The sequence below is a fragment of the Pyxicephalus adspersus genome, chromosome 5, assembly GCF_032062135.1.
Source record: "Pyxicephalus adspersus chromosome 5, UCB_Pads_2.0, whole genome shotgun sequence".
Taxonomy (NCBI): domain Eukaryota; kingdom Metazoa; phylum Chordata; class Amphibia; order Anura; family Pyxicephalidae; genus Pyxicephalus; species Pyxicephalus adspersus.
The window spans coordinates 114,395,712-114,411,534 of NC_092862.1; the positions used below are offsets into that span (position 1 = coordinate 114,395,712).

Genomic DNA, 15,823 nt, shown 5'->3' on the forward strand with positions numbered 1-15,823 from the left:
CTTTACAGATATGGTGAATATCGTTCATCTACGCCTGCAGTTTTAAGACTTCCATGGGGCAGAGAAAGAGAATATGGAGGGATTGGAGCTGTGTCCCTTCCTCCTGATCAGCGACCAAAGACAGAACCTCCTCCGCTAGAGGCAAAGGGGCACAAACACTATGGATATGGAGGAGATCCCTGGCCAAGGTACCTTTTGTCATATTTGGGTTTAGGTGAGCTGTACCTTTTGGAGTTTGATTACATTTTGTTAAACATTTTCTTGTATTTTATGTATGTTTCTTGTATGTATTTTAATTATTATTAATTTAAACATGCTTTTATTTCTGTCTTTAAGGCACATTAGGAAGTTAGAGAAAAAAGTGGGGAAATTCTCTTTCTAGACAGCGGAACCTAAAACAGATGTCCCCATTGAAAACAGCAGCATTGAGCGACCTACCCATTGTATATTTGCTGTCCCCAATGAAAGTTTTCTTTTTACCTTGTTATGAGAACAAGCCTTAAATTTTGGATTTCCTATCACTTTTTTTTCCATAGAACAATGGCCACTAGTACATATAGAGGAGTGAATGTCCTCAATGGGAACACAGACAGAAAAAAAGTCTTTACTCTCTTCCATAACTAAAACAAATTGCTTAAAAATATGCATTAAATTATATGCCAAGACAGAAACAGTTTTTCTAGGAATGAGTAGCACCACTAAAGTATTTTTTGCTATCCAGAGCTTCATAACAATATTCATCAAATTGAAAGGCATTCTAGCCAATTCCCTGTTCTACTAAAGCCAGTGGTTTATTTCTGTCTGTGTTGCTGTTGGAGAGTTCCCCTCACTTCTTGCTTGGTAAAATAATGTTAGCAGGGCAAAATGTGACAGGAAATATATTGCACTTTTTACTTCTGATTTAACCCCAACTCAGTCTAAGATAAATTCCCTATGGAAAAAACAACCAGTTTATGGGAAACTGTAACTGTATATAGAATACATATGTATATATAAAATCAAAAGTTAAGAGCAGTGTTTTATTTTAATTCAGGAAGAAAAAAACTATGAAATTATACAGTAATTGTTCATTTCTAGCGCCATGTCAGTCTACGATGAGCTATATTTCCATACTGCCCTATTTTTATGTGTTTGTGTGGCAAGTACAATGTCAAAGAATAGTACAAGGTTTCCCACATAACGAACTTTTACCTCCCCAGCCCTCTCATATCAGCATATGATGGGTACTGTGTGCAATCAATTGAAAAGTAAAGGTTATGACTGCCACCCAACCAAAAATAATTTGTTCAGTAGTCCTGTCAGTAGAAAGAATCCAAGAACCAGACTCTGATTTGCTGCACAAAGGTGATAAATGAGCAGTTGCCAGACCTGTAAACTGTATCTTTGGATACTTTGGTCAGTGAAGCAATAACTTCTAACAAATAACAAAGCCCATACTTCTGTTGGCTTGCTGGTTACATATTACAGAGCACAAGGAAAATAATTTTGTTCCCCGATCTCTCTGGTTTGCCAAAATGACCTTTCTCCAGATGCACAAATTTGTCCATCCACCATGTCTATGATAGCAAATTGTGGGGAGACATGTTGGTGGAAGAGTCTAGTCCACAAACTAATACTGAGAGGGAGACATTGAAGAGAAGGTCTTTATACAGATCTATCTATAAAAAAGCAATAAAGAAAAAGGTAAAAGGCAGAAATAAGCCTTGTGTTATGCTACAACATGACTAGTCAGCATATCTTAGGATAAAAAAAAACTTAATATCACTGGAATTGTATTTTATTCATGCAGATTGAACTTAATAGCAACATGATAACTAAAAGTAATAATGTGAAAGTACACACAGCAGGTAATGATTAGCTAATGCTCTATTACAGACAAACCCCTTAAAGATTTAAAAAGCATTCCCCGGTGGAGAATCAACTACTGTCAGATTCACTGCTTTATAAATTGACTCCTTATTCTTTTTACAATATCAAACTTGCAGATACATGTTTAATAACCTAAAACTACAATATAATGATAATATAAAAACGGTTGCATAAGAAAATTTTAAAGCATTTGTTAACATGCTCTGCAAGCCCGGGAAATGTCCTAATATTTAGGGGAATCCAATTCTGATACCTGTGTTGGTCTCTAAGCACAAATAAAGGAGTTCAATGGTTGCTAATCATTATTACAGATTTCTGTTACATGACCTGTTGAAGTTATATGGTTGGTAAGTATAAACATGCCTATAACATTTATCTTAGCATGCAGCTTGTCCCCCCTTAGGAGATCTGATTGGAGAGACTAAGGGCTGACAACTTTGAATCCTAAATATATCAAGTCCGCTGCCTAAAACTGAATTATTATCCATATTTGTAAGATCCAGTTACTGACTTGGGTTAATGCTCCAAAGTTTCCTTTTCTGGGCCCAAGAGCAGAAGAAAACTTCTGTTTCTTTTGTAATTTTTACTCCATTGTTTCTGTTGTATTGTTTTTATATATGTATCATATAACTTTTTTGGGGATATTAAACAGAACATTAATAAGTTACCATTAAGCTGAACATTAAACTGCTGAACATTGCAGCATAAATTCAACATAATAATGTAGATAATGGTTGCCATTACTGTTTGTTACATACCTAGGTGCTAAATAGTCATCAAGCTCAGTATGATATAATGCCCTAAAGCAGTGTTTCCCAATCTTTTTAACGTGGGGAGCCCTTGAAATAACTTTCAGATCTTAAAGAAACCCCTACTATATTTACTATATCTATAGCTCACAGTACAGTAGTATGGCGGTGAGAGGGAAGAATGTGTCTTACATTGCTGGCCATTGGAAAGAATATCACCCTACAGATAGCCAAAAAGATCACTGAAATCTGTTTAACTGACCTGAGAGTCACAAACTGCTCATTGCAGTGCAACAATTGGAGGAACCATATGGTTCAACAGAACCCTGCTTGAGAAACGCTGCTCTATACAGATCAGTTATGTATACTTATTTTGTTTTCCATTTATATTCTTTTCCAAATTTATGAAACATTATACAAAAACACACCACATTGTGAAGTATTTGCTATATAAAACGTTTTTGCCCACTCCCTTTTTTTTCAAGATGCCTTTCACTGCACAGAAGAACATCTGGGCATGGGCAAAACACACTTCCTTGAGTTCAGAGGGAGAAAAGGGAATTCCGCTCTTCCTAATTTTTGACTGCAGAAATCTGCAAGACAAAAGCAATCCTGTTCTCTCACTCTCCTTTCTACTGGTGTCCTATACAGGGTGGAAATAAATGTAGTTTTATTTCTAAATATGTGAAAGGAGGTGGAAAGATAAATTTCACATGTCACCACCGGAGGTCAGCATAATACTCCTAAACTATTTCTGTTGGAATGGACTGCAACTCCAAAATGTTACCACTAGATGGTGCCAGAGTAGTTCTCTCTCTGCCCAGTAATTAGCTACAAAGAAAAACAACTTCTGACAAATGTTTTTATAAATCTTTGTAATAAATAAAACAAATCTATCCAATGTAAAAAGATGCAACATGATCCCTACTATTGAAAAAAAACAAGATCGTATCCTTGAGCACTGTACATTGTACACAAATTGAGCACAATTTGTGGCACAGGAGAAGGAAATGACTCTGCCCAGAAGAGCTTTATTATAGTCTCCTTTATGATTAGCATGCTTACCACATAATAATATTGCATGATTGGGCATTCTGTCACTCCTCATATAGGCTTTTGAATGTTTATGAACTGTTTTATATAGTTTATTCTGAAATCAAAAAGAGTGCAATAGACAGAAGTAAGATTTTCCATCTACTGCTAGAGGACCAAAAAGATGTGATACTCCAAAAAAACATGACAAAACAACAGCAACCATTAAATGTAGTAAATATGTTATTGTGTAAAATAATGGTTAAGAGATCCCCTGGCATTCTATAGCACACAACAGGAGAGTATACTTGTTTGCATTTTACTACTGTTCATTGCCCCACAAGGAGACAGCAGAAAGCTTGGCTCCTGATTGGTCAGTAAACACTAACTGAACTGAAGTTAGGGCTTGCAGACATGCACTTGTATACACACCCACAGACCTTGGAACTTTGAAGAAAATGTCATATCATCACACTTTGTGGTAGTAAGATATGACTGTAATCTTTACCCTGTCTTTACAGAGTAAGGGAGGAGGCATCAAACAGATTGTTCCTCAAACCTCAAAGTAGAGCTTGATATCTTTTTCAAATGTTCCATTCACCTTGACCTGTAATAAAACAGCAAACTTTTCCTCCTAAAATCTTTAATTGGGAAGTGCGGGTTATTCAAAGCAAGAAGATTTTTAGCTCAAACCGATGGCTTATCTACTACCATGAGCACATTTAAAAACAAGGAAATGGTTGCACTGTGAAATCCTTGTCAGTGATCATCTTTAACTTTGTACCAGCTGCTTATCATGCTAGAGAACGTTGTAGGAAACTAAATACCTGTAGCGTGAATTTGTATGGATATTGGAAATAACGAGAAACATGTTTAAAACAGGTGGCAGCAGAGAAGGCCTTTGCTTTTGCAGGATGGTCTTTCTGATATAGTAGAATATATCTTCTTCTACATTACTGTTCTTTATCATCTCATATCAGATTACAGTAAAACAGTTTAAATAAAATCCCTCATGATGTTTGCTTAAACTTGCCATACACTGTACAATCTCCTTTACATTTACAAAATATTACATTTGTATCAAACCAGGTACTTGCATATATGTAGCTGATGGTAGATCTAAAAAGGATTGTACAATCAAATTTTTAGCACATGGCTGCCTTTATTCACATTAGAATATAGATCAATAAAATAATAAACTGCACAGCAAATCACAAAGAAATTGCAGAGCTCAGTAAGAGTTTATACACTTGTGGGATGATATGGCACCTCATTCCTAATGTAACCCCAGTGTAATTTTAGCAAAATTCAGCAGGCCTCCATGCTCACCTTTAGTTACTGACCTATTCAGATATATTGGTTCTTCTGGATGATTAAGATCATGAGACCCCCTTCTACTAGGCTCCAATTTTTGTGAACGTAGGATAATAAAATCATGTAATCTGGTTTTAAATGACAATTTGTAATTATTTTCACAAATCATCTTTAGAACAGAATTTTTAATGCATGTATTAGGGATTCCTCCACTGAAGTGTGACTTTATTCCATATTAATAATTTAAACATGTATTTTACACTTTACAACATGTTGTAAATGTTGGTCATTTCCTCTCATATCATACTTTGTTTAAAGTGTAAAGCTATCACACAGTAAGCAGCTCTCTAACACCCTCTCTTGTTGTGCAGGGGCCTACCGATACAGCAGTACTACGACCTGACGGATCTGAAGAAAAGCGCAGTTCGTGCAAGTGATGATCTGTAAGTAAATATTGTCCTGTAAATATTATTGATAGAAATGAGTAGTATCTTCTGTTAATCGTTAACAAAAAGAGTAAACAACGACTGGCCAACGACAGCAATGAACAAGGAATGTCACTGGAAACGAACGACCGTCCTGGCGGATCTGATTGGGTGACGATCATTCGTTATCTATTGTGTGTACGGTCGTTCAGTGATTTCTCCGGTACACGTCACTCCGGTACACGATCGTATCTAGTGTCTGTACACTATTGGTGGATTATATTTGAACAATTGTATCATTACAACATGTACAGATTCGTGCACTATACGATCGTTCAAAATAACCGGGAATAATCGTTGATCGTCCGTTAATCGTTTGTTTTCTAACAATCGTTATTGCATGTGTATACATAGCCTAAGATATAACAAATGGGGGAAAACACAATTGATTCTGTATCTAAAGAAAACAACCTCTGTGTAGTTAGAAATGGGGCAAAATCATTCACACACGGTTTTATATAATTTTGTTTTATTCCTTTGGAATTGAGTTGGTAATTTCAAGGTTTGTATCGTTACTCATATAAGGGCAGTAAAATTAATGATATGATTGCTGAATGAAGCTATATGATATGATGAAGTCTGAGTCACATGCAGTACAATCCTAGACAGGTCACATTCTATAGTCAGGGGCTCAGAGTACAGGCAGGTTCAGGAGCAGAAAGAAGCTTTCAGGCATTGACCCTGATTTATGAAAGTTCTCCAAGGCTGGAGAGAACACATTTTTAAGAGTGAAGCTGGGTGATCCAGCAAACCTGGAATGGATCTGGTCCAGGATTCAAAACATTTGCTAGCAAATAGCAAATGACTTTTAAAAATCCATTCCATGTTTTATGGATCACCCAGCTTCTCTTCTGAAAGTGTATTCTCTCCAGCCTTGGAGAACCTTAATAAATCAGGGTCATTGTGTCTGCTTGGGTTGTATCTCAGGCAGAGTGCAGGGAAAAGGGGATTGTGTGAGGGGAGTAAGCAAACCTTTCAGCATTCAGGTTGATTGGCAGCATCTCTTTAGCTGCTGCTTATGGCATTCCCTGAAGTATCACCTACTTGTTATTGCATTGAGCTTGCATTTAGCAACACAACCAAATGTAACCCAATAAAGATAGGGTGAATGGGCCCTTGGTATAATGAGTTACCTCTTTCCTATAAACTATTTTTTTAAAGATTTATTAATAATGATTATTTTAAGTTATGGACTATTCCTTTTACTGTTAAGCAGTTTTATCTACATCTCTGTAGATAGTTGCAATATGCATGGAATGCTATGAATGTCTGTTTTTCTTTTTATACTTAACATAGTCAAGTTTATAGTGTACATGTGATCAGCTTATTTGTTTTCACTAGAGAAAAGTTGGATGTTCACTAGCAAATCAATTTGCTCAGGCAAACTATTAAAATGGTACTCTAGGACCTCTCATGAGTTCAGTTTTTATTGCAGAGCACACAGCGATACCACTCTCCTTCCATGCTGCCCCGTGGAATGTACTGTATGTCTGCCTTTTAAATTGCCTTACCTAGATATTACTAAGTATTTTTCCTTATTGCAAGTGCTCAACGTTATTTATTAGTTAACCCACACTCCAATAAACGGAAGCAGAAATACAAATCATTAAAATCTAAGTGGTGCCTAGGCATTATGCATGCTTAATGCAAAAAAAAAAAAAAAAAAAGCCACCAGGAACAAGGAAGAAAATTTTAAGCAAAAAAGATATTTGAAGTTCTGCCAGATGTAAATATCCAATAATTGTACATTTTATATACACTGCCATCACAGCAAAATTATAAAATATTTTTTTAATAAATTATTACATTTATATTTTTAGATATCCAAAACCTCCTGCTGCTTCTCTCAGGTTAGTCATTATGGATTTGGAAGGTGCACAATAAAGTGTTTGTTTAAATATATAATAACAAAACCGATTTTATCTACAGTAAATATTATTCTTTCATGCATCCCAGGAATAAAGTAATCTATCACATTAAGAATATATCATTTTTGGTAGATATAGCGCTGTAAAATCTGTAAATTTCTGTTCGGTAATGTGGGATCTCCAGGCAGTCCCCGAAAACATGGAATAAACTAGAGGCCAATAGTTAATATGTAAGCAAACAAGCTTGTTTTACATAAATCTTTTAGGGTATAAACAAACTTTGTACAAATTTAGGTTAAAATTTGGGCCTGATTTATTAAAGCTCTCAGGGGTTATTAAAGATCTTGGGTGATCAACCAAACTTGGAATAGATTTCTTAAAAAAGATTTTCTATTAGTTGGAAAATGCTTTCAGTCCCGGACCAAATCCATTTGAGGTTTACTGAATTACCCAGGTTCTTCCATGATAGTCTATCCTCTCTAGTCCTAGGGGACTTCAATAAATCAAGCATAGTATATCAGCTGTGCTGGTAATTTCTTTAACGTTAGTTATTCTGAACTCTTTATATGTGTCTTATGATAAGAAAAAAATCATTAGGGACTTAGTAAACTTCCCATGCAAGAAATTAATTAATCTGCCAAACTGAAAAATGACAGGGAATAAACTAATCCATCTAAATGTAACTGTTTATCATATGAATATAAAGATGTCATGTACTAAAATGTTCACATTTTTTTACATTTTATAACATAGTGAAAAACAAATAGAAGCTAATTTCCCTGCAGAACATCCATACCATTCCCATATATCTAAGTTTGCAGTGTTCCCAAGCTTCAGACCAGCAGATGAACCTATGCGCTGCCATACTCCACTCCACCCACAGACACCTGCATGTGGACATCCCACATTGGTTCTAAAGAAAACCAAAGGTATGTCTTCCAACAGACATCAGTACTGTTTTTGTTGTTTGCAATATTGTGTACCATGAATGGCGTCTCATCCAGAACCACTAATCTGTTACTCATATAAAGCCATGAAGAAGGGGGTATGTTTCAACTACCAAAACGAATTGGCTATGCTTATAAACTTATGCCAACAAACACAAATGTTGTCCTTTAGTTGAATACAAGTTCCTAAAACATTTCATTTTATGGCACCCTTTACCTAATTCCACAAGGCTCAAAGTAATAAAGTCAGTGGAAACCAAACAGCTCTTTTCAAAAGGTCAGCAACTGCACCCATATTTTTCTCAATGAAGACATTATAAAAGTACACATATCAAACTGGCCTTCAATATCCTGCAGTTTCCTTTTTGTGTCTATTTATATACCAATTCCAACTAACTACCATTTAGTGTCTGACTTGGGAGAGCTGGACAAATCAGAAGTCTTATTTTCTCATTGTGCATAAAAAGCTTATATATCCCCAATGCCTACATTTTCCATGATTCCTCTAACTCATTCAAGCAAGCAAAAATCTTGTCTTTTTTATGTTTTCTTGCACGTTTTTTTTTTTTTTACCAATTACTAGGTAAGTTAATGACCTCTTTGGCGGATTAATTAACCGGCCTAGGTTCCTTTATAAAACCAATTAAATTGTGGCAAGGTTCAGGACCGCTTGGGTTCAATTGTTTTTCCAACATTAAAAAAGGGTACAAAAAAGGTGGGACAAAAAGGGCCTCCTTTGCAGAAGGGGACGGGTAAGGGTAAAGTGGGTTTAAAATTTTGAACTGTATGTCAAATTATTTCCGGCCAAAATAAACAGGGCTCTGCAAATTTAATTAAACAACCATTTACTATTTTGTATGTCTAGGGTGCTTCAGAGAACAGATCATATTACTGTCTTTTTTTCTAATATGTCTCAGGTAATCCTTACAGACATGAGGTCATTACTATTCCCTCAGATTCACAAAAGGTGGCTTTGACATGGCCAGGTCAGCAAGGATACTATCATGTAAGTATACAATATATATTTCTGTGTGCTCAGGTACAATAGGAGCCGGGCAGATGAATATAATTAGATTTCTCAATACATGCAGTCACATCTGGAGGATGGCTATTACTTTGAGGTATCTATAAACATTTATAATGTTTATTACAGCTACTTTTGGATGTTGGCTAGTGAGCCCACAATAGTGGACAAAACGTGTGGATCAAGGCGTGGGAGAGCTAAGCCAGAATCAACAATCAATAGTTGGTTTTCATTTGCATATCAGCAGCATTGTACAGGAGATCATAATTAAAAACAAAAAATATATACACATCAGGTACAGCTATAGCTGATAAAAAAAATATGACAAATCCACACTGTGTATCAATTATATTGTTTTTTGGGTTTGTTTGTTTTTTTTTGATAGTCCGCTATTAACATGGGTCATATTTCAAAAGGCTATCATTCAACAAAATACATGCAGCAGAAAAGGTAGTAAGGCACAACATAACTTCTGTTCTATATGATTTATATGCAGTTTCAGTTCCCATGGAAATCACACGTTAGCTATTAGATAATATTGGACTAGGGTCATACTTCCTCATAGTCAAACCAGTTACTACATTTTACAGCAACATTCCTTCTTTCATGTCTACTCACTGCACGCCTCTACATGTTAATGGCATACATCTTTGTTTGGGTTACAGGAATTTTAGTTGTTTCAGGATAGGCAAACTTGGGGATATTACAGACACTGTTGTAGAAGTGTTTTACTTGCAGAGAGATTAGGGAGACAAAAGGCTTTGGGTTAACATTGTGTGAATAGGGCGTGTTATACACATACTGTAAACAAATATTATAGAGAATAGAATAAAGTTTCCTCTGCTTTTTTTTGGTAATGTTGTGATTAATATTATTACACAGTATTTATCTAGCACCGACATATTACACAGCACATTACGAAGTCCATAGTCAAGTGATTAGCTGTCCCTCAAAGGCGCATACAATCTAATGTCCCTACCATAGTCATGTCATTACCACAGTCTAATGTCAATTTGGGGGGAAGCCAATTAACCTAACTGCGTGTTTTTGGAATGTGGGAGGAAACCAAAGTACCTAGAGGAAACCTACACAAGCACAGGGAGAACCTACAAACTCCATGCAGATAGTGTTCTGCCCGAGATTTGAACCTGGGTCCTACCGCTGCAAAGGCCAGAGGTGACTTAGGTTGCTAGGTGACATACAGTTTATTGGATACCATTACGAGAAATGAAGTACAGAAATTTCACAGTTTGGAGTTAAGACGGCTCAGAGCACTTGAACACAAAAAGTGGGAATCCAGGTGTTCAAAAACTACAGGTTTAGAATGTGCAGAAAAGATTGTTGGACCTCCATGAGGAAGAGGAATGGAGCAAAGATGAGAAAAAGATGAGTAAAAGCTGCAAAACCAGAGGGTAAAGTGTGGTAAGGTAGCAGGGTGTCATTGGCGGGCTGCAGGGAGTTGCAAGTGTGTGTGTGAACGGTAAAACCAGAAACACAAGCACATGTAAAATCCAGAAACAGATTGGCAAGATTAGAATTTATTATATAATGTATACTCTGCTTTTTGCTACTTATTTTGGTTTTCACAGAATATACTTCTGCATTCTAAAAATGTATCTGGTTATAAAATAACATAGATTTTTGGTTTATTGTGATGATACCATATACAGTCATGCGAAAAAGAAATTACGCACTCTTTCAGTTTTAGGGTTTTGCACACCAGAACATAATAAAAAAAAGTCTGATCATTAGGAGATCTTAAAATTTGAGAAATACAACATCAAATGAACACAGCATATGACATTTTACACTATGAGTAATATATGTGTTTGTTCATTCATCTGTCACTGAAAATGATCAGAAAAGATGCACGGGCCTCTGAGGTTATATATACTATTATAATGTAAGGAGGTTATCATGTACTTTATCTCTTTTGTATGTTAGTTAATATGGAGTCATTTTAATTTGTTTGGTCAAGCATGGTGGAGGAGTGATGATTTGTGCTTGTTTTAAAACTATATGACCTGGGGACCTTGCAGTCATTGAGAACTCCTCTGTATACCAATGTACCGTATTTTTCGGACCATAAGACGCACTTTTTTTCCCCCTAAAGTGGGGGGAAAATCAGGGTGCGTCTTATGGTCCGAATGCATATTTTTTTACTTCCCTGTATCCCCGCCGGTCCCCGCAGCCAGTGTCCTCTTCTGTGTTCCTGTGTCCCAGCGTGCGGCACTTGTGCCCACCCACGAAGGCGGCGCCGATTGATTTCATGAATGCCGATCGGCGCCGCCTTCATGGGCGGGCACAAGTGCCACACGCTGGATCTCAGGGAAACACAGAGGAGGAACACAGACAGAGGCAGATAGCAGCCAATGTCTGTGTTCCTCCTCTGTGTTCCCCTGTGTTCCAGCGTGCGGCACTTGTGCCCGCCCACGAAGGCGGCGCCGATTGATTTCATGAATGCCGATCGGCGCCGCCTTCATGGGCGGGCACAAGTGACGCACGCTGGATCTCAGGGGAAATCAAATGAATTTTTTTTTTCTTGTTTTCCCGTGCGGAAAACCTGGTGCGTCTTATAGTCCGGAGCGTCTAATGGTCCGAAAAATACGGTACTCTAGAGTTAAATGTGAGGCCATCTGTGCAACAGCTAAAACTTGTCTGAAAGTGGGTTATGCAAAAGGAAAAAAAGAAAAAAATTGAAGTGTTGCAATGGCTCAGTCAACATACGTCACACATCTCTCAAAAGGCTTTGGGCTGCTCGTTCTGCACATGCCACCTCTTGGGATTGCACAGAGGGGGCTTTTATTGCCATGCTAATCCCACGCATCTATATGTTTAAATCGTTATACCTGTAAAAAATAAAAAAATACATTTACCAGTTGTATCGTATGCATTGAACAGGAGATATCTAGTGTACCTGGTGTGGCGTGGACTGAAATATGAATATTTGAAGTATTTTATCTTTTCAAAAGAAACTTGCTTTATACCATATTTCTTCTTGTATTGTTAAACTTTGATGCTGCCAAAAAGGGTATAATAACCTTTAATATTTTCTTTTTTAGTTCCCAAAATTCCATAATAAAAATTGCCAGATCTACTACCCGAGTCCCCCAAAGACTGTTGCTCCTAATCCACTATATAAGACATATGAAGAAACACCATCTGATAGGACACTCAATTTACAGAGGAATTTAATCAAATCTCAATGGTTAACAACATACACCCGCAACTTTACAGGTAGATGCAATATTAATTCTGGGAAATCTGGAATTTTTTTTGTTGATTTCCCATTTGTCATTTAAAACAGGAAACAAGTCTTTGTAATTGTTTATAAATATAGTTCTCTCTTTTGTACTCAAAGCCTTCAGTATATAATATTGACTGGCCAATAGGAATGGAAAGCAGAGGATTTTAACGTTAATATTTAACATTATAAGGCATTATTTCAGTTTTGTTTTGCTTTTTAAAAGTACAGAGCAGAATATTAAAGTCAGAGCGTGATTGTTTTAGGCACATTAATCCCTATAATTGCAAACTGTACATCTAATGTCCAACCCAAACTGTCAGGTCCTTTATACATTCAACAGTAAAATGGATAGATATTAAAGATGAAAATCTAAATGTAAAACAATATAGTGCACAGTGCTAATTATAATTCTTTATTATTCATAAAATACACTGTAAATGGTAAATATACCTAAATACATTGTAACTATACTGTACATTGGTTTTATTACAGACAAATATTCTGTGTATTTAAATTCTGCCCCAGTATCTCTAGCAAATTATAGTGTAATAAAAACTTTTTATTGTTTAAAAAGAAGTGCTTTATGATCCATGATATGGTGCCAGGACCTTTATTACATGGGTGTATCCATACTGAAGCAGTCTGAATGAGGGACGTTTTCTGAAGAGTCTATATTGAACCAAATCTGTTAAAACTTTTAACCTGCAACAGATTGGCACAGCAAAATATTTCTATGACTTTCATTTAAGCCGTTACATCTTCTGTTACCCTGCTACTACAAGGTTTAATATTAGTTAAATTTCAACCTGTACAGTATTACTTAAAGTGAACACATTTAAATAGAGTGTACTGCTTCAACATGTGTTGAAGACATTTTACAGCTGCTCATACAGCTGCTCATACATCCAAGCTGCTCATCAGATGTCTGTGTTACAGTATTCTGCAGTACATATCCCAACCCTTCCAAACTATGAGGTGTATTTACTAAAGGAAGTATGCACTTAGTTTGGGATATTTTACTAGGTTTTATAAAGCTAATTAGTACAAGATATACAATAGCATGGATAAATGAGAGCCTTCACAGTCACATGCCTCCATTTCTACCTGTTGCACATTGCCATACATTGGCTTCATTTCATGTGATATTAATGTAATTTCATGTCATGATGTCAAACACTCTACATTGCATTGCACAAAAATTTCACATTTAACCAAGTGTCCCCTACAGAAATAATGAGTTTCAACCCAGGTACAACTTTCACTTTTTGAGCATTTTTCTAAACAAAAAATGTGTTTCATACTCAGGTCGTGGTGAAATGAACCCGCTACAACTTGATGATTATTATGAGAAGGTAATTGGCAACATAACAGGAAAAACAGATGAAAATACAGAAATGGTAAGTTTCAATAATGTATGTACACAATATATATAAAATGTATACAAGTGACATTTCATAAATGGGATGCATTGTGTGCCATTAAACCATATGCAGGCCTTTCTTTGATGTAAGTCCATTCATAACCTCTGCAGGTAGATATGTGGTCTTCCAGTATAGGTACATGTTTTCTACATCTGTATTAATATTCTAAATAAACAACAGCAGGTAGTGAAATCAATGACTCGTAGAAATGTGAAGTATATATAAAGCTATATTTTCAATTTGAAGGGAATGGTTATAGCCCATATAGTTTTGTTGGTGTATAAGAAGAAATATCTGCAAATTGTCATTTCCAATTGGTAGATTTTCTTTATATTTTTGTTCTGGTGGCTTAGTGTCCCAGTGATTTTTTTAAGTCCCAGAAATAAAAACCTCACAGTAATTTACCCCAAAAGAAAATATTTTTCCTTTAGCTAACCCTTTTTAGATAATCACACTGATATAAAAGAGTAACTTTTTTATTGGAAGCATTTCCTTTTTTGCAAGTCTGCAATAGCTCCCAAGGACATTTTTGTTGTTTGAATGAAAACTCTATTCGACCACATACATGACTAGAAACTGTCAAATCTGGTACAAAGCCCATTTCTTTACAGCAAGAAAACAGAATAGTGACTTACTTGGATGTAATTTGTTCACACTTTAGTGACAGTAGGATGTAATTCTTTGCTATAACGTTGTATTTGTAGAACAAAACACGAATTTACAAATCTTGTTGTTGTAAAAGGTAAAATATATATTTACATAATGTGACATATGCCTTTTTCAGAAGCCAGCATTCCTATCTAGTGTTCTTCAGGCACGACCGATAGAAGGGCGCATTGCACGCTTACTTCAGGGTCGGCGGATCCTTGTGAAGAAGGAAGAACCTGAAAGTGAAACTGTAGAATGTAAAACCAATTCACATGATGAGGTGGAGACAGTAAATTCATCATGTACCTCTGACACTTATGGTAACATTGTGGATACAAATGAGCGGAAAAACACAAAGCGCTTATCCTCAACACAGGAACATATGGAACCCGATCTACGCAAAATTACAGACACTGAAAAGACCGATGCTTTGTACAGAAGGCAGCTTACACCAGCACCAACTCCTTATGATTCTGAATATAAACCAGTGCATGAAAAGTTACCAGGTGAACAGAATCTAAATATTGTTTGTGAAAAACCTTCAGAGTTTAATAAACCATTTCTAAAAAGGTGTTTTTCCAGTCAGGAGGCCTGTTCTAGAAAACCACTAGATACCCATAGTGTAATAGGCCAGTATGTTAACCAGAACATTTTAAGAGCACAAAATGCCATGCATAGCGTTGGAAAGACTTTGCCTTGTGCAACTCTGCTTGAGCTTCAAGACTCCTTCTCAAGATCAGCAGCTCATAAAACATTCCAACAGAACTTTCCAGAAAAAGAAAAAGATCTAAGAGAAAATTGCCATTCTGGAAGGAAACACAATTTTTATGGCTTTCGTTCCATTTACTCCCATAATTAACAATATCAAACACTGTATGCAAAACACAAAATAAATAAAGGAAACTGAAATACCACTGTAATTGTAGCTGTCTGTACTTTCTTGCATTACAAAAAAATTGTCTGATAACAATCCTTAACCATGTATTAAAAAGGATCTGTACAATGGATGTATAGAGGCCAATATTAAAAGCCTTTACCGAACAAACTAGTGATAGGTATAACTATAGCTATAACAAAACATGAAACAGATATGGGTCTCAGTACCTTTTTCAACCCAGCACAGGCTGATTACATAGTAATTTATGACAAAAATGTTTTGATACATTGATGCGTCTATTAATAAAGCAGCATTTAGCAGCATTTTTTAGTAAGTATTGGA

General features: G+C 36.1%; 1 protein-coding gene across 2 annotated transcripts in view; it reads left to right on the forward strand.

Annotated features, from left to right (window-relative positions):
- Positions 1 to 15,524, forward strand: part of SPMIP4 (sperm microtubule inner protein 4) — a 26,147-nt gene extending 10,623 nt beyond the window's left edge. For both annotated transcript variants that reach the window (XM_072413456.1, XM_072413455.1), the window contains exons 3-10: positions 9 to 188; positions 5,336 to 5,407; positions 7,270 to 7,299; positions 8,071 to 8,246; positions 9,182 to 9,270; positions 12,351 to 12,525; positions 13,841 to 13,932; positions 14,741 to 15,524. In XM_072413456.1, the coding sequence (XP_072269557.1) occupies positions 9 to 188; positions 5,336 to 5,407; positions 7,270 to 7,299; positions 8,071 to 8,246; positions 9,182 to 9,270; positions 12,351 to 12,525; positions 13,841 to 13,932; positions 14,741 to 15,463 (1,537 nt within the window). In that variant the 3' untranslated portion in view covers positions 15,464 to 15,524. The remainder of the gene's footprint in view (positions 1 to 8; positions 189 to 5,335; positions 5,408 to 7,269; positions 7,300 to 8,070; positions 8,247 to 9,181; positions 9,271 to 12,350; positions 12,526 to 13,840; positions 13,933 to 14,740) is intronic.
- The last annotated feature ends 299 nt before the right edge of the window (positions 15,525 to 15,823 follow it).